The 21,547-nt window shown below is 47.0% G+C and overlaps 1 protein-coding gene across 4 annotated transcripts in view; it reads left to right on the forward strand.

Annotated features, from left to right (window-relative positions):
• The window catches only part of SEC31B (SEC31 homolog B, COPII coat complex component), a 35,322-nt gene extending 14,960 nt beyond the window's left edge, over positions 1-20,362 (forward strand). For 2 of the 4 annotated variants that reach the window (XM_030941447.1, XM_030941448.1), the window contains 18 exons: positions 3-164; positions 711-845; positions 3,647-3,871; positions 6,483-6,557; positions 6,817-6,915; positions 7,273-7,372; positions 7,863-8,041; positions 8,271-8,397; positions 8,787-8,932; positions 9,634-9,807; positions 10,509-10,667; positions 16,070-16,247; positions 16,637-16,951; positions 17,197-17,255; positions 17,562-17,708; positions 17,994-18,113; positions 18,868-18,939; positions 19,170-20,362. In XM_030941447.1, coding sequence (XP_030797307.1) covers positions 3-164; positions 711-845; positions 3,647-3,871; positions 6,483-6,557; positions 6,817-6,915; positions 7,273-7,372; positions 7,863-8,041; positions 8,271-8,397; positions 8,787-8,932; positions 9,634-9,807; positions 10,509-10,667; positions 16,070-16,247; positions 16,637-16,951; positions 17,197-17,255; positions 17,562-17,708; positions 17,994-18,113; positions 18,868-18,939; positions 19,170-19,349 — 2,652 coding nt within the window. In that variant the 3' untranslated portion in view covers positions 19,350-20,362. The remainder of the gene's footprint in view (positions 1-2; positions 165-710; positions 846-3,646; positions 3,872-6,482; positions 6,558-6,816; positions 6,916-7,272; positions 7,373-7,862; positions 8,042-8,270; positions 8,398-8,786; positions 8,933-9,633; positions 9,808-10,508; positions 10,668-16,069; positions 16,248-16,636; positions 16,952-17,196; positions 17,256-17,561; positions 17,709-17,993; positions 18,114-18,867; positions 18,940-19,169) is intronic. The other 2 variants (XM_030941449.1, XM_030941450.1) reach the window with 2 other exon arrangements.
• Positions 20,363-21,547: the final 1,185 nt, after the last annotated feature.

A 21,547-nucleotide genomic window follows, 5' to 3' on the forward strand; every position in this document is an offset into this window, starting at 1 on the left:
AGGTGGTATATAAGCTACCAACACAGAGCAGTTGGTGCTTTGAAGTGCAGTGGTGCCCTCGGGACCCTTCAGTGTTCTCTGCTGCCTCCTTTGACGGCTGGATCAGTTTGTACTCTGTGATGGGTAGGAGCTGGGAAGTCCAGCACATGAGACTGGCTGACAAGGTTTGAAGGGCTTGGGAGAAAATGCTGGAGGGAAGGGGCTGTCTCTATTTGTGGGAGAGAGACATATGGCCTTAGAAGTAGGGACTATTGGAGATTGGGAGAACAGGGCCCAGGGTTTGGGAGGGCTGCACCTTTGCTCTGGTGCCCATCTTCCGGAAAAGATGTCATTTTCTGCCACAATGTGAAGAAGGCCTTCACCTTGACTCTTGTTATTGGGTGGGCCCTGTAATATTTCAGGGACAGTGGGACCCCTTTGCTGGGACAGTTATTTCAAGAGTATGACTCTTTATCTTTCTCTCTCCTATAGATCCATTTTGTGCCACACTCCATTGTAGACTTTGAATGTAGTAGTCTTTCCAAGAGCCTACTTGCATGGGAGTCCCACCCTCGCTCCCACTCACTTCCCCATCCTCTGGAATATGGGAGTCTGACCTTTCTAGGTCAAATTGGGTGTCTCAAGGATTCCTCTCAAAATGGAGTTTGTAGGTGGAGGTCCTGACTAAACTGCCACTTTAGGATGGTGATGCAGGTGTCTTTTCCCCCCAGATCTCCTCTTCCTTCAGCAAAGGCCAGCCTCTCCCACCACTGCAGGTGCCAGAGCAAGTGACACAAGCATCACTGATACCTCCCCTGAAAAAACCCCCCAAATGGATTAGAAAACCAACAGGTGTTTCATTTGCTGTAAGTGTAATGGATGTATAGGGGTGTGTGTGTGTGTGTGTGTGTGTGTAGCCTACCATGTGCCCAGCATGGAGCTAAGTTTTGTAGGAGACGTATTCCCACTGCCTCTGTCTCAGAATGGATCCCACTTTACCTCTCAAGGAGAAAGTTACTATAGTTTCCCTCTCTTCACTTCACCTATTCTGTATCTTCTGCCAGTCCTGTCTAAAAGGAGTTGACTGCCTTAGAACTCTCGGCTGTGGAGAAATAGCCTGAGATTCCATCTCAGTTTTCTCTAACCCTTACATATCTGGACTGGTAGTAAGGAACTACAAAGAAGGAAAGAAAAAACAGATTTTATTCTGTCATTTGTCTGTTCAAAACCTTTGAGCCTCCCATTGCTTTATAGACAAGGCTAAATGTGCACAGGGCTCCACTTACCTTTCCATTTCCATCTCATTCTCGTATGTTCTCTATGCTCCAGTTACATATGATTCCTTTCTGTTTTGTAAATAACTCCTCAACTCTTCCTGCCTCTGCTTGTATCCTAACCTTCAGCTTCTCTCCTGGGCCCATTGAATGCTACCACAGCCTTTCAAGGCCTCTCTCTTAAATACTGTCTCCTCCTTGATGCATGTCTGTAACCCAAGTCAAAATTAACCTCTCTCTATAATCCCACAGACTTATACTTTGGTAATGATACATCCTAACTATACTAAAGTTATTTATATACATATATGTATATTACCCTACTAAGTAATAGACTCCTTAAGGATAGCGACTATGTCTTGCTGATTTTTATATCCCCAAAGCGGTGCTTCACAAACTCTTAATGTGCATCCACATCACTTGGGGATCTTATTAAAATTCAGAAACTGGTTCATTGAGTCGGGAGTAAGGCCCAAGATTGTGATTTTTCAGTAAGCTCCCAGTTGATGCCCTTGCAGCTGGTCTGAGGACTAGCACTTTGAATGGCAAGGCCCTGAAGCACTTGGGACAGTGTTTAAATATTAGGTTTGAATTGAAAACAGATGTATAAAAGTAGAAGTTCTTGTTTTCAAAGCCAACAGTTTTATTGGGGAGGCAAGACTAACACATTCAATAGGCTGTGAGCTTAAAAAGAAAAAGAAGTGGCGAGGTAAAGAATTCTGAGGTCAAGAGGCCTGAATTCTTATCATAGCTCTGTCATTTATTAGCTAGGTAACCTTGAACAATTCATTTAACCTCTCAGGACTTAACTGTTCTTATCGGTAAAACAGGGCTAGTGATGCCTGCCCAGAAAATTAACATGAACCACAAATAAGAATATATGTACACACTTTGTAAAACGAGCAAGTACTATACAAATCAAAAGTTAAAATGGTTTTGCTTAGCACTAATCTGTGGTGTAGATTTTGTGCTGCAGAAGTCAAGGTAAGTAAGAATTCTGACTGGGGGAGTTCATTAGGAGGTGGATATTGGGAAAAGAAATGGTGAATAGTTAGGGAGTAAAGCAATAGTTAACAACCCCAGATAATCTGTACAACAAACCCCCATGACACAAGTTTACCATGTAAGAAACATGCACATTTACTGCATTGGATTGAAATTTTTTTTTTAACCCAAAGTAAAAGTTAAAAAAAAAAAAAAAGTTATCGACCAGGCGCCGTGGCTTACTCTTGTAATCCCAGCACTTTAGGAGGCTGAGGCGGGTGGATCACCTGAGGTTGGGAGTTTGAGACCAGCCTGACCAACATGGAGAAACCCCGTCTCTACTAAAAATACAAAAGTAGCCGGACGTGGTGGCACATGCCTATAATCCCAGCTGCTTGGGAGGCTGAGGCAGGAGAGTCGAGTGAATCCGGGAGGCGGAGGTTGCGGTGAGCCGAGATTGCACCATTGCACTCCAGCCTAGGCATCAAGAGCGAAACTCCATCTCAAAAAAAAAAAAAAAGTTGTCAACCTTGGATACACATTGGAATAACTTGAATAATTCAAAAATTACTGATGCCTAGTCCCACCCCCAGAGTTTCTGATTGTATTGTCTGGGGTATGGCCTGGCAAGTCTGGATTGTTCTCCACATGGTTTAGGTCCTGTTTGTGCCAGATGCTTTATATAAGGCATATAATTTGGTGAGAAGGATACTCTAGGTGGGGATGTTGTGGGTAAAGGCACAGAAGCAGGAACGCATCAGGCATTTTAGGGATGTGGAGCAATTGTAATAAACAAGCAGGGAGAGAGATGCTGGGAAAGATAGGTCTGGCCCTGATTTTGCAGAGGTTTGTGCACTGCAGGCAAGGGAGCTTAAGCTCTTTCCTGTGGCCTTGTGAAACCACACAAGCTCCTGAAGCAGCAGGGTGGTACAAGCAATAGGGGATAGTCTAAGGCTTAATTAGAGGAGGGAAAAGAACAGAAGGCTTTTAGTAATCTGGGTGTACTAGCACTGGGAATAGGATGGAGGGCACTTGCATGAAAGACAGTGAACAAGAAGAGGTAAGACCTTGTCGTTGCTTGGGTGTAGGGGGTATGAAGATTTTGCTAATGCTGAGGTAATTAGGCCAGGTGACTGGGATAATGGTGGTACCAGGACAGGTTAGCAGAAGGTGAGTACTGTGTGGTGAAGTTTGAAGCAGGTGGTCCTAAGAGTACAGAAGTGGTTTTGGTAGGGAGACACATTCAATATTAAATTACTGATCCTATTCTACCCCCGCCAGGAACTCTCTTATTTTATTGATTTTCTAGCCTAGGGTCAGCCATTAGATAGCCTTCTCTGTGAACCTGACTTAGTGTTACTTTTTGGCTTGAAGGTATAACCTTTACCCTTCTTGCTTTTCCTCACCAGTTTGGAGGAAAGCTGGTTACTTTTGGCCTCCCCAGCACAAGGCTGGTGCCACAGCCTTGCCCCCGCCTAGTCTTCATCAGTCAAGTCACCACAGAATCTGAATTCCTGATGCGATCAACTGAGCTGCAGGAGGCCCTGCGATCAGGAAATCTACTGAATTACTGTCAGAACAAGAGCCAGCAAGCTTTACTGCAAAGTGAGAAGATGCTGTGGCAGTTCCTGAAGGTAGGAAGCCTGAAGACTAGCTGCTCAGAAGTGTCTCCCCAAAGCCTGGAACTCCAACCTGTGTCAACTGCAGGAGAGGCACAAGCACACTGATTACAGAGGCCTTAACTCCCATTAGTTTTTTCCTCACACTGTACCTACCATTGGGACACAAAACCTTCACTCTTTACCGGAGGCTCAAAAGCCATTTGGGAAGTGGCTAGGAAAGATGGGGAATACACGAGATGTTTTCCTTTGTTGCTACTATTGCTGATGTCCTAGGTACTTTATCAGAGCCAAGGCAAAGACTTTCATGGTATCATGCCAAAGGGCAGGTAAGGTAATGGGAAGGAAGAAAAAAGGGAAGAAAGAGAAAAAGAAGAAAAAGGAAGATTAGTTAGAAGGACATGTTGTCATAAGAAGGCTTTGAGTTGGTTTCAAGTAACCCAAGGCAAGTCCCTGGAGTGGGTCCTAGGGTTCAGGTGCCACTCTACGCTGGAGGTGTGGGTTCAGTTCCAGTTCTCATTTAATTTAAAGTTTCCTACGACACCAGGAAGAGCACTATACCTATCAAAGGAAATGAGCGAGTGAGAGATCTGAAGGAAGAAACGGAAGTAACTGACTGGTCAGTCAGTGGGATGATTGTGCAAATTTTTGGAATTGTATAGAAGAAAGCAAAAAGGATTGGGCTTGTACCAGGGCATCTGAGAGGGACTTGAAATTTGAGCTTTAGGCATAGCAGAACTGTATGAAGGTGGACATCAGGAAGTTAGGAAAGAGAAAGAGTATTTGAGAAAGATCTTGACTATATAGTGAAGCTAGAGAATGATGTGGGAAGAAAAGAATAAGTCTTTTATCGTAAGCAGGATATAAGTTCCAGGAATGGTGAGATGGGAAAGAGAGGGAGTGGTCAGGAGTTCAGCCTTTATTCTGCTAAACAAAGGAGAGAGTGGTACCTATAGGACAGAGGGACCTATAAGACAAGGCATTCTGGGTGTTTTTGTTTTTGTTTTTTTGAGACAGAGTTTCACTCTTATCATTCAGGCTGGAGTGCAATGGTACGATCTTGGCTTACTGCAACCTCTGCCTCCTGGGTTCAAGCAATTCTCCTGCCTCAGCCTCCCAAATAGCTGGGATTACAGGCACCTGCCACAATGCCCTGCTAATTTTTGTATTTTTAGTAGAGACGGGGTTTCACCATGTTGGCCAGGTAGTCTCGAACTCCTTAACTCAGGTGATCCACCCACCTCAGCCTCCCAAAGTGCTGGGATTATAGGTGTGAGCCACTGCTCCTGGCCATGCATTCTGGTTTAAAAGCTACCCAAGAGCTGTCCATCCTGATGGTTCCTGGTTGGGTGTGGTGAACATTTCCAAGGAAGGGCATGGAAGGAGAAGGGTGCCCAGAGAGACTATAAGAAAGGTATGGTTAGAAATCATGGTTCTGTGTGGAATAAATTAAGGGCCTGGGATAGCTAACCAAGATTACGGGGGCTTCAGAAAGGCTTGCTCCTTGGTATTTGGGACATTGAATGGGAAGCTGACTTGGTTTACTTTATCCGTGCAACTTCTTTTTTTTTTTTTTTTTTTTTTTTTTGAGTCGGAGTCTTGCTCTGTCGCCCGGGCTGGAGTGCAGTGGCCTGATCTCAGTTCACTGCAAGCTCCGCCTCCCGGGTTTACGCCATTCTCCTGCCTCAGCCTCCGGAGTAGCTGGGACCACAGGCGCCCGCCACCTCGCCCGGCTAGTTTTTTGTATTTTTTAGTAGAGACGGGGTTTCACCATGTTAGCCAGGATGGTGTCGATCTCCTGACTTCGTGATCTGCCCGTCTTGGCCTCCCAAAGTGCTGGGATTACAGGCTTGAGCCACCGAGCCCGGCCTATCCGTGCAACTTCTACCAGAGGTCTTCTCAAAGAAATATTTAGACTCACAAGACTACTGCAGGCTACACTTGGCAGCAGTCTCCTTGGAAGGATATGGGATGGGGACTGCAGCAGGGTAGCATCAGGCAGATGTCTTCTGTGGGAGTCCTTTCAGCAGTCATGCAGTAATTCAGAGTTCTCTTCTTCAGCCCCCGAGAGACAGCTCAGGTGCAAGGAGTGAAAATATACATCAGGCAGGTACGTAAGTTGCCCTGACTTAGAAGCTTCTTGCCCACAAGAGCCAACATCTCTTGTACCAATTCTAAAAGCATAGCTTCCAGAGTCCCTGCAAGGAATCTGTCCAGTTACAGGAGCCACTGCAATCAGGGAAATGCATAGCATGTTGTCCACATTAATTATTTCTAGATTACATAGTTCTAGTCCAGATGCAAGTTACCAATAACAGGCATATTGCCTAGGAACAGCTGATATTTTACTCTCACCAGACTACCAGGGTAATAGCGCTAGGAAGACAATGAAAGGTCAAATTCTCATGCGCAAGGGGCAGGGGGCTATGTTAACGCTGCCCATAGCCCATCAGTAAGTTAGATCCGGGGGGAAAAAGGAAAGATGGCATTGGACTGCTGAGGGCACTTCTAGTAGTACAAAGAACTGTATTTGGAGGTATACTGGCACAGATGCCCAGCTTCATGTAGGAAGAGCGTCATTTGTATTCATTTAATGGAATCTTTTCTGTGTTCTATGGTTTCTTAGGTGACCTTAGAGCAAGACTCCAGAATGAAATTCCTAAAGCTTTTAGGATACAGTAAAGATGAGCTTCAGAAGAAGGTAAGCTGCTTTTCACATCAGAAACATGTACTTGTTGAAGAGAAGAAGAGAATGTTGCCAGACTAAACCATCTCAGAATACCTCTTCCTGGCCTTATTGCATATGTGAGCATTTTACATCCTGGAGTTTGTTTTTTTCTCAGAAAAAATAGATCAGGGATCTTAGAGAGTCTGGTTGGGGGTATGGTGGCAGGAAAAGAGGATAATGCTTATTTGATCTTTCACTGGAAAGGGCAGTTTTCATAGGTCTCTCCATGCAGGTGGCCATATGGTTGAAGAGTGACGTGGGGCTAGGTGAGGGTCCTCAGCCCAAAGGAAATGACCTCAACAGTGACAGACAGCAGGCCTTCTGCAGTCAGGTGTGGTAGGAGCCCAGTCAGCCTGACCTAGGGTAACACAGGAAACCTGCCTTTTGAGTGTCTTTCCCTGCCTGGCCCTTTTCATTGCTCTCTGTAAGTGCTTAGCATTTGTACAAGTCTTCAGACTCCTCACTCTCTTAGAACCAGAGTGAGACACAGAGTCCCTAAGCTTTTGGGCTGGAAGTGGAGAGCTGTGTCTTAACCGTGAACTATGGCCTTTCCCAAACCTTATCTGGCTATATTTTTAGTTTTACCCGTTAATGACCAAATAGTAGAACTCTCAGAGCTACTAAGCCAGCTCTCTGTCTGTCTTCTGGGTTCATCCCTAAGTAGTCACCTCTGTCCTTCCTCATACAGGCCTCCAAACACACCACAGAGGAAGCCTCTGCTTCCTCAGCCTTCTTTGATGAGCTGCTACCTCAGAATATGACCCCTTGGGAGATCCCCATCACAAAAGGTACCCTGACCCTGAGGGAGAGAGTCTCTGCTTAGGACTAGGTGGGCCCGGAGGTTTTGGACTTGAGAGAGTCCCTTCTTGTCCCCTGCCTCATGTCTTCCTCCTACCATCTCAAATGCTGAGTGAGTCGCCTACCAGTTAGAGCTCTCTCTGGCTGTAGATTTTCATGGATAGGTCCTTCCTATGGAAGGCCTTCTACCAACAGATTTTCTTCTATCCTTGCTGAAAGGACTGTGGCCCTGCGCACTGTGATCAAGCACACTTCACACTGTGCTACTGCCGCATCAGTTCCCTCCCTTGTCTTGGGCCCTGTCTTTAGACCTGGGCACCAAAATACATTTTATTGCCAAGGAATGAAGCTTGAGGGTTTAGTTTGGAGCCAAGCATGCTGAGTGATATAGAGATATAGAGAGTGTGCTGTGGGCCCTGCAGGTGGCAGGAAGCTAGGGTTTGAGAGCAACTAATGCAGAGGGGATGCTTCTGCCTGCAGATGTTGATGGACTCCTAAGCCAGGCTCTCCTGCTTGGGGAACTGGGTCCGGCTGTGGAGCTGTGTCTGAAGGAGGAGCGCTTTGCTGATGCCATTATCCTGGCCCAGGCCGGGGGTGCAGATCTGCTGAAGCAAACACAGGAGCGCTACTTGGCCATGAAGAAAACGAAAATCTCCTCGGTAACTGCCCATTGTGCAGGAGAGGAAGGGAGGGGATTACTTGGACCTTGTGAGGTGGATACCCACACCTTGGGACCCGTGTTTGAGTATCTGCCTGCCTCTCTCTACTCTACCACCCCCACCTCACCCTCGCCCCTACTCAGTGCTCTAACAGGAGGTCTGTGCAGGACTCCTGCTGTCTATGCTGGATGGGTGCTTGATGGCCTCTTTCCCTCTCTGCCTATTACAGCTTCTAGCCTGTGTTGTGCAAAAGAATTGGAAGGATGTGGTGTGTACCTGTAGCCTGAAGAACTGGAGAGAGGCACTGGCTTTGCTACTGACATACTCAAGCACAGAGAAATTCCCTGAGCTCTGTGGTAGGTGTGGTCCCAGGCTTCAGGATGAAGTGGTGTGACTCCAGCATGGAGTCAAAGGATGCATGCAGGAGGGAGGTGGAGGAGCAGCTGAGCTCTGGGAGGCCAGGCAGTGTTGTCAGGGCTAGAATCTGGCTCAGCCAGGAGGCAGGGACCACAGCGCATGCCCCTACTTTCAGAGGGGATCCTTTGTTGTCCTGGTTTACTTTGTCTTGTCACACCATGATGTGAGAACTTTCCCCTTCTCTGTACAGCAAGATGAGTCTCAGTGTTGTCTTAAAGCCACTGCAGCTACTTGTCCCAGGCTCATGGTCCTCTCCCTGTTTCCAAACAGGAGAAGGAGAGGCACACAGGCCAGCTCTGCCATTAATGAAATTTCCCTCTCTCTGCAGACATGCTGGGAACTCGCATGGAACAGGAGGGCGGCAGGACACTAACCTCTGAAGCCAGACTCTGTTATGTGTGCTCAGGGAGTGTGGAGCGGCTGGTGGAGTGCTGGGCAAAATGCCACCAGGCTTTGTCCCCCATGGCTCTGCAGGTACCCCTTCTCTTCAGGGTACTGGCCACTCCATACCAGGCCCTTAGGAGGCTAGTGGTGGAGATGTGCAGAGCTAGCAGAGGTGGATCCTCTGGGACAGGCTGGAACCACGGTGTTAGGGAGGAGCAAGGGTCCTGAATGTCTGGGATCTTCTCCTGTGCCCTCAGAGGAGACTAAGCAGCAGCTGCTTCAGTGTTAGTCTTTATAATTTTTTTCCTATTTCAGGTTTGATTTTACAGATGTATTCAGTATTTGAGTAATTGTGACTTGGCCCTTCTGTTAGCTACTGTAGAAAATTCTGTGGATCTAAACTGCCAGGTGTTCTGTAAGTGACCACAAAAAGTGGGGGTCACAGACTCATGGAGAGATAAAAGTCGCACATGAAACAGTTAGTATAACAGAGTCTGTGGTTGGTGACGTATAAGCAGAAAGGGTAAAAAAGCAAAAGGAAGAGGTAGAGATGTACCAGAATCTAAGACCACATGGGTCCAGTTAAATCCAATCCTAACAGCTTGGGAGGTGAGGCCAAGTGACCCTTCTCTGTCACGGTTCTTACATGTCATCATCTGCTGCCTTCACCTAGGTGTGGCCAGGTGCCCTCATCTCTATCCATAGCAGGAGATCCCTGAATGAGCTACCTGGACTTAGAGAGCAGGATATGCTTCAATGAAGGCTTACCACCCTCATCCTTGTCTTTACAGGACCTGATGGAGAAGGTGATGGTTCTTAACAGGAGCTTGGAGCTACTGTGGGGTCCTCATGGGGTGAGCCCAGGCCCTGCCACAACCTATAGAGTCACTCAGTATGCCAACCTCCTGGCAGCCCAGGGCAGCCTGGCCACTGCCATGAGCTTTCTACCCAGTGACTGTGCTCAGGTAAGTGGGGCCATGTGGAGAGAGCAAACCTTTTCATTCAGTCATCTAACATTGAGCACTTCTGTGTTCCAGACACTATGCTAATGCTGAAGCTTCTAGGATAGATAAGATGGAATCCCTTAAGCACCTCACAATCTACTGGGGGAAGATCAGATATTGATGACTTATAGCGCCATAACAGAAGCTTATACTGAGCACTGTGGGAGTCCAGGGAAGGGACTGATTTTTGCCTGGAGAAGTCAAGGAAGGCTTCCCAATGGTTAAAACAGCTGAGCTGGACCTTCAAAGAGAAGTAGCTTACCAGCAGATATAGAGCATTCTAAGCAGAAAGAATAGCAAGGAGGGAGGCATGCAAGTGTTTGGTAGGGATTCGGGAACCCTGAGTCATTTCTAAGGGGTCTAGAGTATAGAGCAGGGGTGTCCAAGGGTCAGAATACAGTCGTGGGTGCTTAGTTTCTGTTTCTGGTTGGGCCAGTAAAGCCCCTTCCTCATCCCTGTTTTCCACTTATCACTAGAGTCAGAAACCAAAAACCATGACTTCAGGCTGCTAAAAACCTAAAACAAAACAAAACAGAACAACAACAACAAAATAAGACAGGTTGGACAAGCTTGGTATAGGGGGTCAGCTGAAATTTGACTGCTACCGGGGGCCTTGATTGTGTTAATTTCTTGACACAACTGTTCCTCATTAAAACTTATAGCCACCAGTTCAGCAGCTAAGAGATCGGCTTTTTCGTGCTCAAGGTTCTGCTGTCTTGGGCCAACAGTCTCCCCCTTTCCCCTACCCCCGGATTGTTGTGGGAGCTATCCCGCACTCTAAAGAGACATCTTACAGATTGGGATCCCAGCCTTCTCACCAGGTAAGACCTTACTTGTTAATTCATTTGTTCATTCAACAATATTTATGTGCCAAGCGTGGTTCTGGGCACTTGGAATATATTGTGAACAAAACTGATGAAAATTCCCAATTTCCGTAGAACATAGATTCAGTTCTTTTTATAATAAATGACTGTTTATTGAACTACTAGGCTGTTAGGACATAAAGGTGCAAAAATTGTGATACTTGCCCTCAAGTAGCTCATAGTCTAGTGGAAAGATAGATATGTAAAAAATAGCTACAGTAGGCCTGGCACGGTGGCTCACGCCTCTAATCCCAACTTTAGGAGGCCAGAGTGGGCCGATCACGAGGTCTGGAGTTCAAGACCATCCTGGCCAACATGGTAAAACCCCATCTCTACTGAAAATACAAAAAAAATGAGCTGGGTGTGGTGGCACGCGCTTGTCGTCCCAGCTACTTGGGAGACTGAGGCAGGAGTATTGCTTGAACCCGGGAGGCGGAGGTTGAAGTGAGCCCAGATCGTACCACTGCACTCCAGCCTGGGCGACAGAGCGAGACTCTGTCTCAAAAAAAAAAAAAAAAAAAAAAAAAAATTAGCTACAGTAAAATTCATAAATACCGTGATTGGGGTATGGCAAGGGACCATAAGATCACACAGATGAAAGCAGTTTACTCTGTATGGTGGGGTTGCGGGGGCAGTCCAGGGAGTGTTTCAGAACGAATCTGAGGTTTGATCAGAGTCTCAAAGATTAAAAGTTTTTAGGCAAAGGAATGAGCAAGTGAAGACTGTTTCAGGCACAGAGAATAGCATGTACAAAGGCACTGAAGCAGGAGTAAGCTGAGGCCTTTTGAGGATTACTAATATTTAATTGGGGCTGCAACACAGGTGTTTATGGCTGTGAAGTTAGATGAAGCTGGAACAACAGGTAGGAGTTAGATCACTAAGGACCTAGCATTCTGTGCTAAAGAGCTTAAACTTGACAGGGAGGAGCTATTGAACAGTTTTAGGAAGAGGAGTGACATAATTAGCTATATGTTAGGAAGGGCCAGGCTGGAGGGAATTAGGCTATAGTAAGGGATGATGAAGACATGAAATAACTAAAGCTGGCCAGTGAGGTTGGATTTGAAATACTTAGTACTTAGTAGATAGAATTGACAGAATTGCTGATAGTTTGGAGAGGTGTGTGTGTGGTTGGGGAACTGAGGGAGAGGAAAGAGGTTCTGGCCAAAGTGCCTGGGGGGATTGGGTACTGTTAAGATGTGAGCCCAGAAGCTTACTAGAGGAGCCGGGGAACAGAATCCAGAGAGATTTGGATACAGAGTTATCTGGCGGAAGCTCTGATGGCTCATCTTGTCCCACCTTCAATCCCCACCCTAATTCCTTTTCTTTTTTCCCTCCCTTTCCTCCGTCCCTTTCTTTCCTCACTTGTCTCCCCTTTTCCCCTTCCCCTCCTCTCCTCTCTCTCTCCCTCTCCCCATCTCTTTTCATTTAAAAATAACTATAGATTCACAGGAGGTGGCAAAGAAATGTACTGGGATGTCTCCTGCATCCCAACAACACCCCGCCCCATGTCAGCATCTCACACGACCACAGTACAGTATCAAAACCAAGGAATTACCATTAGTACAATCCATGGATTCAGATTTCAGTCAGTTTTACATATTGTTATGTGTGTGTTTATGCAGTTTTGTCACATTGTAGTGTGTAACCACCACCAAAATCAAGATACTCAATTTTACCATCACCATAAAACTCTCTTGTGTTACCTTTTTTTTTTTTTTCTGAGACAGAGTCTTGCTCTGTCGCCCAGGCTGGAGTGTAGTGGCATGATCTTGGCTCACTGCAAGCTCTGCCTCCCGGGTTCACACCATTCTCCTGCCTCAGCCTCCCGAGTAGCTGGGACTACAGGCGCCCACCACCACGCCTGGCTAATTTTTTGTGTTTTTAGTAGAGTTGAGGTTTCACCATGTTAGCCAGGATAGTCTCAATCTCCTGAGTGCTGGGATTACAGGCATGAGCCACCACACCCAGCCATCTCTTGTGTTACCTCTTTTATAGTTGCACTTATCCCAGGTCCCTCATCCTTGGCTTCACCAATATGCTCTCCAGCTCTATAATTGTTATTTAACGATTGTTACATAAATAGAATCATGCAGTATGTATCCTTTGGAGATTGGCTTTTTTCCCTTAGCATAACTTCTTTGAGATTCATTCAAGTTGTTCTGTGTACCAGTAGTTCACTCATTCTTATTGCAGAGTAGTATTCCATGGCGTGAATGTACCATGGTTTTAATTTTTTTTTTTTTTTTGAGATGGAATCTCGCTCTGTTGCCCAGGTTGGAGTGCAGTGGCGTGATCTCGGCTCACTGCAAGCTCCGCCTTCCGGGTTCACGCCATTCTCCTGCCTCAGCCTCCTGAGTAGCTGGGACTACAGGCGCCTGCCACCACGCCCAGAGAATGTTTTGTATTTTTAGTGGTGACGGGGTTTCACCGTGTTAGCCAGGATGGTCTCGATCTCCTGACCTCGTGATCCGCCCACCTTGGCCTCCCAAAGTGCTGGGATTATAGGCGTGAGCCACCGCACCTGGCCTCGGTTTTAATTTTTTTAGCCATTCAAACTTTGAAGGACATTTGGGTAGTTTCCAATTTGGGGGTATTATGAGTAAAGCTGCCATGAGTATTCAAATACAAGTTCCTAATTGACATCTTTACTAGGTTCAGTCTTTCAGTCCATGAACGTGGCATGTTTCTCCAATGCTCTATCAGTGTTTTACAATTTTTATCACCAATCCTGTACATATTTTGTCCAATTCATACTTAAGTATTTAATTTTTTTATTATCACCTGTCCGCTCATGCTTACTAAGTATTTAATTTTCTCTTCAGCAGTTTAAAATCTAATTTATTGGTTTCCACTTGTTCATTGAGTATATAGAAATGCAGTTGATTTTTATGTGTTGATCTGGTTATACCCTGTGACCTTCCTGAATAGTTGCAGAAGTTTTTTGTGGATTCCATGGGGTTTTCTATTAGACAGTCATGCTGTCTGCAAATCTGCAAATAGATAGTTTTCTTTCTTTTCAATCTATATGCATTTAATTTCTTTCTCATGCCTTATTGTAGTGACTAGGACTTCCAGTCTCTGTTAAATAAGAATAGTGAAAATGAGCCAGGCGCGGTGCTCACACCTGTAATCCCAGCACTTTGGGAAGCTGAGGCGGGTGGATCACCTGAGGTCAGGAGTTGAGACCAGCCTGGCCAACATGGTGAGAGCCCATCTCTACTAAAATATAAAATTAACCAGGCATGGTGGTGCATGCCCATAATCCCAGCTACTCAGGAGGCAAGGCTGGAGAGTCGCTTGAACCCGGGAGGTGGAGCAGTGAGCTGAGATTGTGTAGTTGCACTCCAGCCTGGGCAACAAGAGCAAAACTCCATTTCAAAAAAATAAATAAATAAATAGTTAACATGAATGTTCTTGCCTTGTTTCCAGTCTTAGAGGAAAAACATTCAATATTTCAGCATTAAGTATGTTAGCTTTAGGTTTTTCGTAGATGCTCTTTATGAGACTAAGGACATTTCCCTCTATTCCTTGTGTCTTAGTCCATTTTGTGCCACTATAACAGAATACCACAGACTGGGAAATTTATAAAGAACAGAAATTTATTTCTTATGGTTCTGGAGTCCAAGATCAAGGCACCAGCAGGTATGGTTCCACTCTCAGTTCCAAGATGGTGCGTTGCTGCTGTGTCCTCACGTGGCAGGCAGCAGATGTGCAAGAGAAAGCAAACCTACTCCTGCAAGTCCTTTTTTGGTGGCATTAATCCATTAATGAGGGCAGAGCCCTCATGACCTAAACACTTCCAAAAAGTCCCACCTCCCAACACTGTTGCATTGAGGATTCAGTTTTCAACACATGACTTCGGGGAACATATTCATTCAGATCATAACACCTTGTGAACTAGATCATGAATCGGTGTCGAATTTTGTCAGATGTTTTTTCTGCATCATTTCTGTGATCATATTATTTTCATTCTTTAGTTTGTTGGTATAGGGGATTAAATTGATTGGTTTTTAAATATATTGGATCAGCTTTGCATGACCTGGAATCAATCCCACTTTCTTGTGGAATATTATTTTTTATATACATTGTTTGATTTTGCTAAAATTTTATTGAGGATTTTTGTGTCTAAGTTCATGAGAAATATTGATGTATAGTTTTATTTTCTGCTATCTTTTTCTGGTGTTGGCATCAGGGTAATACTGGCCTTATGAAATTAGTTAGGAAGTGTTCCTTCTATCTTCTGGAAGAGATTACGTAAACTTTGTATTAATTCTTTGACTGTTTGGTGAAATTCTCCAGTGAAACCATCTAGGCCTGGAGATTTCTTTTCTGGGAGCTTTTAAATTACAAATCCCGCCGGGCGCGGTGGCTCAAGCCTGTAATCCCAGCACTTTGGGAGGCCGAGGCGGGCGGATCACGAGGTCAGGAAATCGAGACAATCCTGGCTAACACCGTGAAACCCCGTCTCTACTAAAAAATACAAAAACTAGCCGGGCGTAGTGGCAGGCGCCTGTGGTCCCAGCTACTCAGGAGGCTGAGGCAGAAGAATGGCATGAACCCGGGGGGCGGAGCTTGCAGCAAGCCGAGATGGCACCACTGCACTCCAGCCTGGGGGACAGAGCGAGACTCCGTCTCAAAAATAAATAAATAAATAAATTACAAATCCAATTTCTTTAATAGTTATAGGACTATCCAGATCTTCTTTTCATTGTGACTGAGTTTTGGTAGTTTGTGGTTCTTGAGGAATCGGTCCATTTCTGATAAGTTGTCAGATATTTATGAATGTAAAGTTATCTGTAGCATTCATTTATCTTTCTTTCTTTCTTTTTTTTTTTTGAGACGGAGTCTCGCTCTGTCGCCCAGGCTGGAGTGCAGTGGCCGAATCTCAGCTCACTGCAAGCTCCGCCTCCCGGGTTTACGCCATTCTCCTGCCTCAGCCTCCCGAGTAGCTGGGACTACAGGCGCCCGCCACCTCGCCCGGCTAGTTTTTTTTTGTATTTTTTTAGTAGAGACGGGGTTTCACCATGTTAGCCAGGATGGTTTCGATCTCCTGACCTCGTGATCCGCCCGTCTCGGCCTCCCAAAGTGCTGGGATTACAGGCTTGAGCCACCGCGCCCGGCCTCGTTTATCTTTCTAATGGCTTCAGGGTCTGTTGTAATATTCCCTGTTTCATCTCTGATGATGATTTATATCTTCTCTCTTTTTATCTTTATCAGTTTTTAGATGTTTATCAATTTTATTGAATTTTTTCCTCAAAAAACTAGTTTTTGTTTCATTAATTTTCCCTATTATTTTTCTGTTTTCTATTATTTACCTTTCTCTTTCCTTTCCAAGAGCTGATGTTTTTTTCTCTTCATAGGTTCCAACTCCATCTCCAAGGCCAAGAGTTTTCACCCCTCAGTCATCACCAGCGATGCCCTTGGCACCTTCCCATCCTAGCCCTTATCAGGGCCCCAGGATGCAGAATTTAAGTGACTACAGGGCACCTGGGTCCCAGGCCATCCAGCCTTTGCCTTTGGGCCCTGGGGTAAGGCCTGGTGAGTGAGTCACTGAAGATCTGTTTGGGCAGAGCACAGAGGTCTCAGGAAGGCAACTGGCATGGCCAGCATGGATTTGGGAAGCTGTATATCTGTCTAGTGAGGGGAGCTTGGAAGTTGAAGTCTGAATTCCTAATGCTATCACTGGCTTCGTACCTTTGGCAATATACCAAAGTGTTGTGTTGCTTATCTCAACCCTATGGGATTGTTTTGAAGGTCAAATAAGGAATACAGTTAAAAATATTTTGTAAATTATAGATTTCCATATACGTGTATTAATCATTTATTATTATTAATTTTTTATTGCTATCCTGTTTCTCCTTGATATGCTCTGAGATGCTCCTGACTTGAAGTTTAGTGACAAATGACCTATTTCTGTTCTACCTCAGCTTCATCTCAGCCACAGCTATTAGGAGGGCAAAGGGTGCAAGCTCCTAACCCAGTGGGATTCCCTGGGACATGGCCTCTTCCTGGTTCCCCTCTACTCATGGCATGCCCAGACATCACGCAACCTGGCTCTACCTCCCTGCCTGAGACTCCTAGACTGTTCCCTCTGCTTCCTCTGAGACCACCAGGTCCCGGCCACATGGTCTCCCATGCCCCAGCCCCTCCTGTGAGCTTCCCTGTGCCATACCTTCCAGGGGGCCCAGGTGCCCCATGCTCTAGTGTCCTCCCAACCACTGGCATCTTGACTCCTCACCCAGGTCAGTCTTCCCTCCATGGATCCCTCTTCTGGGTTATTGCCTCCCCTACCCCTCCAACTACTTTGGGAGTCTTTCCTCAAGTCAGAGGCTAGGGCCCTGTGGGGTGGAGGGTGGCCAGGAGTGTAGATGGTCTGCAGAGGGAGGTATGGTGGATTCCAACTCAAAGAATGCTTCCAGCCTTCAGATCAAAAATTTCCAGTGTTTTTCACTATGCCCCTAAAAACCTCTATCTTTTTATCCTATAGGACCTCAAGATTCCTGGAAAGAAGCTCCAGCCCCCAGGGGAAACCTCCAGAGGAACAAGGTCAATGCATCTGTCCCCACCCACTCCCTCGCACATTCACCAGTGACCATGTTCTAATTCCTTAGAGGATTCAGTCAGTCCTTCCCCTTCTCAGACTGTCCCCGCCCTCCCCCCACTTACTCTTCTTTCCTCAGGACCCTCCTCTTTCTCTTTCCCTCTTACTCACATACACCAGTCTCGTCACTTCCCAGTTTCCCATACTCACTCCTCTGCCTCCTTGTTCACTATCATTCCTGCCACTCCCCAAAACCAGAGCCATAGAGTCTCTCAGCTCAGACTCATGTGTCTTTCCTTCTATCTCTTTAGCTGCCAGAGGCATTTATGCCCCCAGCACCAATTACTGCTCCAGTTATGAGCCTCACCCCTGAGCTTCAAGGGATTCTTCCCTCACAGCCCCCTGTCTCCGGTGTGAGTCATGCTCCCCCAGGAGCTCCAGGAGAACTCAGCTTGCAGGTAACAGGAACAATGTATTCCCCTCCCTTGGGAAACCTTCCAGCCCTCCTTGGGTGCAAGTCATGGTAGATGGGCCTCATTCCTCAAGGCAGAGACCGTCTCTGAGCTGAGGGAGACTGGGGACAGGTACCAGGTGTCCTTACTGCAGAGAAAGGGAGGCTGCTCATCTCCCCACCTCTGCTCTGATGGGAACAGTATGACTGTGAGTCGCTGGGGACTAGTCCTTAGGGAAGCCATGAGAAGGACAGATTGCCCCTCTGGCCTTTCTCCCTGCTTCTTTATCAGCAGCTTCAGCACCTGCCACCTGAGAAGATGGAAAGGAAGGAGCTGCCCCCAGAGCATCAGTCCTTGAAGAGCAGCTTTGAGGCACTTCTCCAACGCTGCTCCCTGTCTGCAACTGACTTAGTGAGTCTGAACCTTCTCCACAGTGCCTTCCTTGCACCCTTTGCTGGTTCCAGGACCCCTCAGCTGTGGACCAGTTCCTTGTGTGACTCTCTTCTCACTGCCCTGAACATGCTGTCTCTATCTTGTACTTAATTAATGTCTGTGTGGAGCTGGGGAGAGACTTCGAGTCTGGTCTGAAGTCTAGCTCCTTGACAGTAGGACCCAGCAGCATTGAGACCTAAAGACAGCAGAGGTACTGGAAGGAGGGTGGAGCCAGGAGTAAGGAAGTCTGCCATTCCCTTGCTGGCTGTGTCGGCTTGAGCAAGTTGCTTACCCTTCTTGGGCCTTCATTCCCTCCTCTGTGAAATGAAGCCATTCTAGCTGTAATATGCTGTGATTCTTTTTTTTTTTTTTTGAGATGGAGTCTCACTCTATTGCCCAGGCTGGAGTGCAGTGGTGCGATCTCGGCTCACTGCAAGCTCCGCCTCCCGGATTCACGCCATTCTCCTGGCTCAGCCTCCTGAGTAGCTGGGATTACAGGCACCTGCCACCACACCTGGCTAATTTTTTGTATTTTTAATGGAGATGGGGTTTCACCATGTTAGCCAGGATGGTCTCAATCTCCTGACCTTGTGATCCGCCCACCTCGGCCTCCCAAGGGGCTGGCATTACAGGCATGAGCCACCGCGCCTGGCCTAATATGCTATGATTCTTTATGGCCCTGTGTGGTGTTAGCCTTAGGGGCGGGGGTTGGAATCCACTTCTTTCCCTGCAGAAGACAAAAAGGAAGCTGGAAGAGGCAGCCCAGCGTCTGGAGTGTCTATATGAGAAGCTCTGTGAGGGGACAGTAAGTACACCTACCTGTGCTCCCACTGCCTCCTACCCTTCCACCATGACCATGGCCAAAGGAAGCCCAGTGTCTTTTCTTCCCATAGGTCTCACTGACCTGGGTTCCCCACAAAATATGTGCATCTTGCCTGGACTGGGCCCAGAACTTAAGTCTTCCCTTATCCCTTCCATGCTGCCAGGGTAGGGACTGGGTTGGGCTCGCTAACCTAAGGGTCATTCCCTCCACAGCTCTCACCTCATGTCGTGGCCGGGCTCCATGAGGTTGCCCGATGCGTGGATGCAGGAAGCTTTGAGCAGGGCCTCGCAGTGCATGCCCAGGTGGCGGGCTGCAGCAGCTTCAGCGAAGTGTCCAGCTTCATGCCTATCTTGAAGGCAGTCCTCATCATTGCTCATAAGCTGCTGGTCTAAACCAGGCAGCCTCTCTTGCTAGGAGGCCACTTCTGCTGTTACTTAACTCCTCCCTGCAGAAGAGGGGACTTTTGCAACAGATTCTGTTTGTTTTTCCCGACTCTTTTCCTTGCCGCCAGGTATGTGATGCTGTAGGCTTGACTCCAAACCAGCTGAGTGCCTGCTTTTTACTCCTTTATGCCTGGCCTTCTAGGATCTGTCCAAGACACTCTCAGGCCTGGAGGCAGGGCATAGAGTCAGTTCTTCACTCTCCCTAATACTGCACTCTGTAAGGACCTGGGGCCGAATATCTTCTCCCCCAGGGATCTTCTGTTTACATGGCTTCTGAGAGGGTGAACAGGATTGTTACTTTTAAGTCTACCTCTGCTGTGACCCATCATGTGGGTCTTTTGTTTCTCCCGTCTGTGGTTTATGAGCCTGCCCTTACCTTTCCCTGCCTCTGACTTAGTATTTCCAGGTCTGTATTTCTCTGTAGCCCAGGGTATGGGGTAGAGCTGACTGCTGTTCACCCTTTGAACAAGTCATGGACGTGAGGGATGGGTGCTGAGGAGAACCAAGAGAGGAAACTTTGGCGCTGTTAAAATGGAATTTCTCATGTGCCAGCATTATTAAGGGTGGGCTAGGTTGGATGGAAGGTGAAAGGGGTGAACTGCCTTTTGCTGGAAGCTATCTTAGGCTGTGAGATAGGAGCAGGGGAACCACAGCCTATGGGGAACTCCCCTTGACTCCACCTATGTTGGAGCCTTAGCCCAAGGCCATTCCTTCTGTGAGGATAAAGCCCAGTTCTGTATTCTCTTCCAGCACTGCTCCTCAAGGGTTGGGGGCCCTTCTACCTTGCAGCCACCACATGTCCCAGGGCTACCTTCTCGGACTGGATTTGCATTTGTGGCACTGCGTTTGGATTTGCATTTGTGGCACTGTGTTTGATGCAGTGATGTACTTAATGGTGCAATAAAGCTGCTTCGATTTGGTTTCCTCTGTCATCTCCCAGTCATTGTCTCCTCTGGGTTCTATTTTGCCATTACCTTCCTAGTCCTCTTTATTCTTGCTTCCTGCACCCTAGTAAGGCAGGGGAGAGGCTTAGGGAGAGATAAATCAAGAAAGTTAAAGGAAGGTGTCCAGCTCCACTGAATTAGGTTCTCTCCTTGCAGCATTTGTGGTCACTCTGCTGGGTGTGTTGGGGGCAGGGGGGTTGTCTCTCTTCATCCGTGCCTGGTGTTCAGTTCCAGGGTTTTCCGCACCCCACTTCAGGGCTGAGCTCAGCTATACAAAGGGACTGGGTGTGAAGCCAGGGGATACTAGCCCTAATCCTGTTGTAGATCCCATCATGTCTGTGGGCTAGATGTGTGTGTGTTTGGGAGGGAGGGATTGTTAGGCAGTATTTGTTTGTAAAGCCACTTGCTCTTCAGATAATACTTGCACTAACTTCTATTGATGAAGCAGTGTGAGCCCCAGCAAAGTCCTTTCCCAAAGTGTCTTTGAAGCCAAGAGCCCATTGAAGGGAAGAAAGGCCGGGAGAGGGGATTAGTTTGTTCAGCAGCTGTGAATTTCAGTGGGAGGTTGATGAACTCCGAAGTCTTTGTTTAAATTAAAGTGGGGGAGAAAAAAGCCGCTGCTGGAGCGAGAGCCCCACTTGGGGCCCTGAACTAACACAAGGAGAAGTCTGAACTGCAGGGAGCTGTGTACTGACTGCGAAGACTTTTCCCAAACACTTTCGGAAAAGGTGTTGTGAGAAGACAAGGGGGCGGAGTGGCGGATTAGCATGTGAAATGAAGTTTTCATTGACTCCAGTGGGGGTAGAAGGCTATTTTAATGGCATTTTGTTCTCCTATTTTCTCTTCTTGAGCTCTTTAGATATATTGTTTTGCTAAGACAGGCTTTCTTCCCCCTTCTTTCCAGTCTGAGGATTGCCTCTATGGGAGCCAACATAAATATTTCTCCTCCAGGAATGCGGGTTAATTAAAAGGAAATGAATGAGTGGAAGCATCCAATCCAGACCTACAATAGGCGAGTGCCCTGGCCTGCCCTCCCCTCCCACCACCGCCAGCACCACCAGCGCCGAAGACGACCCGGTCTCTGTCTTTGCCCTAACCTGCTGCTAAGGCCAGTTGAGACTGCGATTCTTTTCAAAAAGAAAAAGCTCTGCCTGTGTGTAGGCTCACAGGCCAGGGACAGGAAGGAGACAGTGTTTTGCCCAC

Source organism: Rhinopithecus roxellana, chromosome 11 (assembly GCF_007565055.1).
Source record: "Rhinopithecus roxellana isolate Shanxi Qingling chromosome 11, ASM756505v1, whole genome shotgun sequence".
Taxonomy (NCBI): Eukaryota; Metazoa; Chordata; class Mammalia; order Primates; family Cercopithecidae; genus Rhinopithecus; species Rhinopithecus roxellana.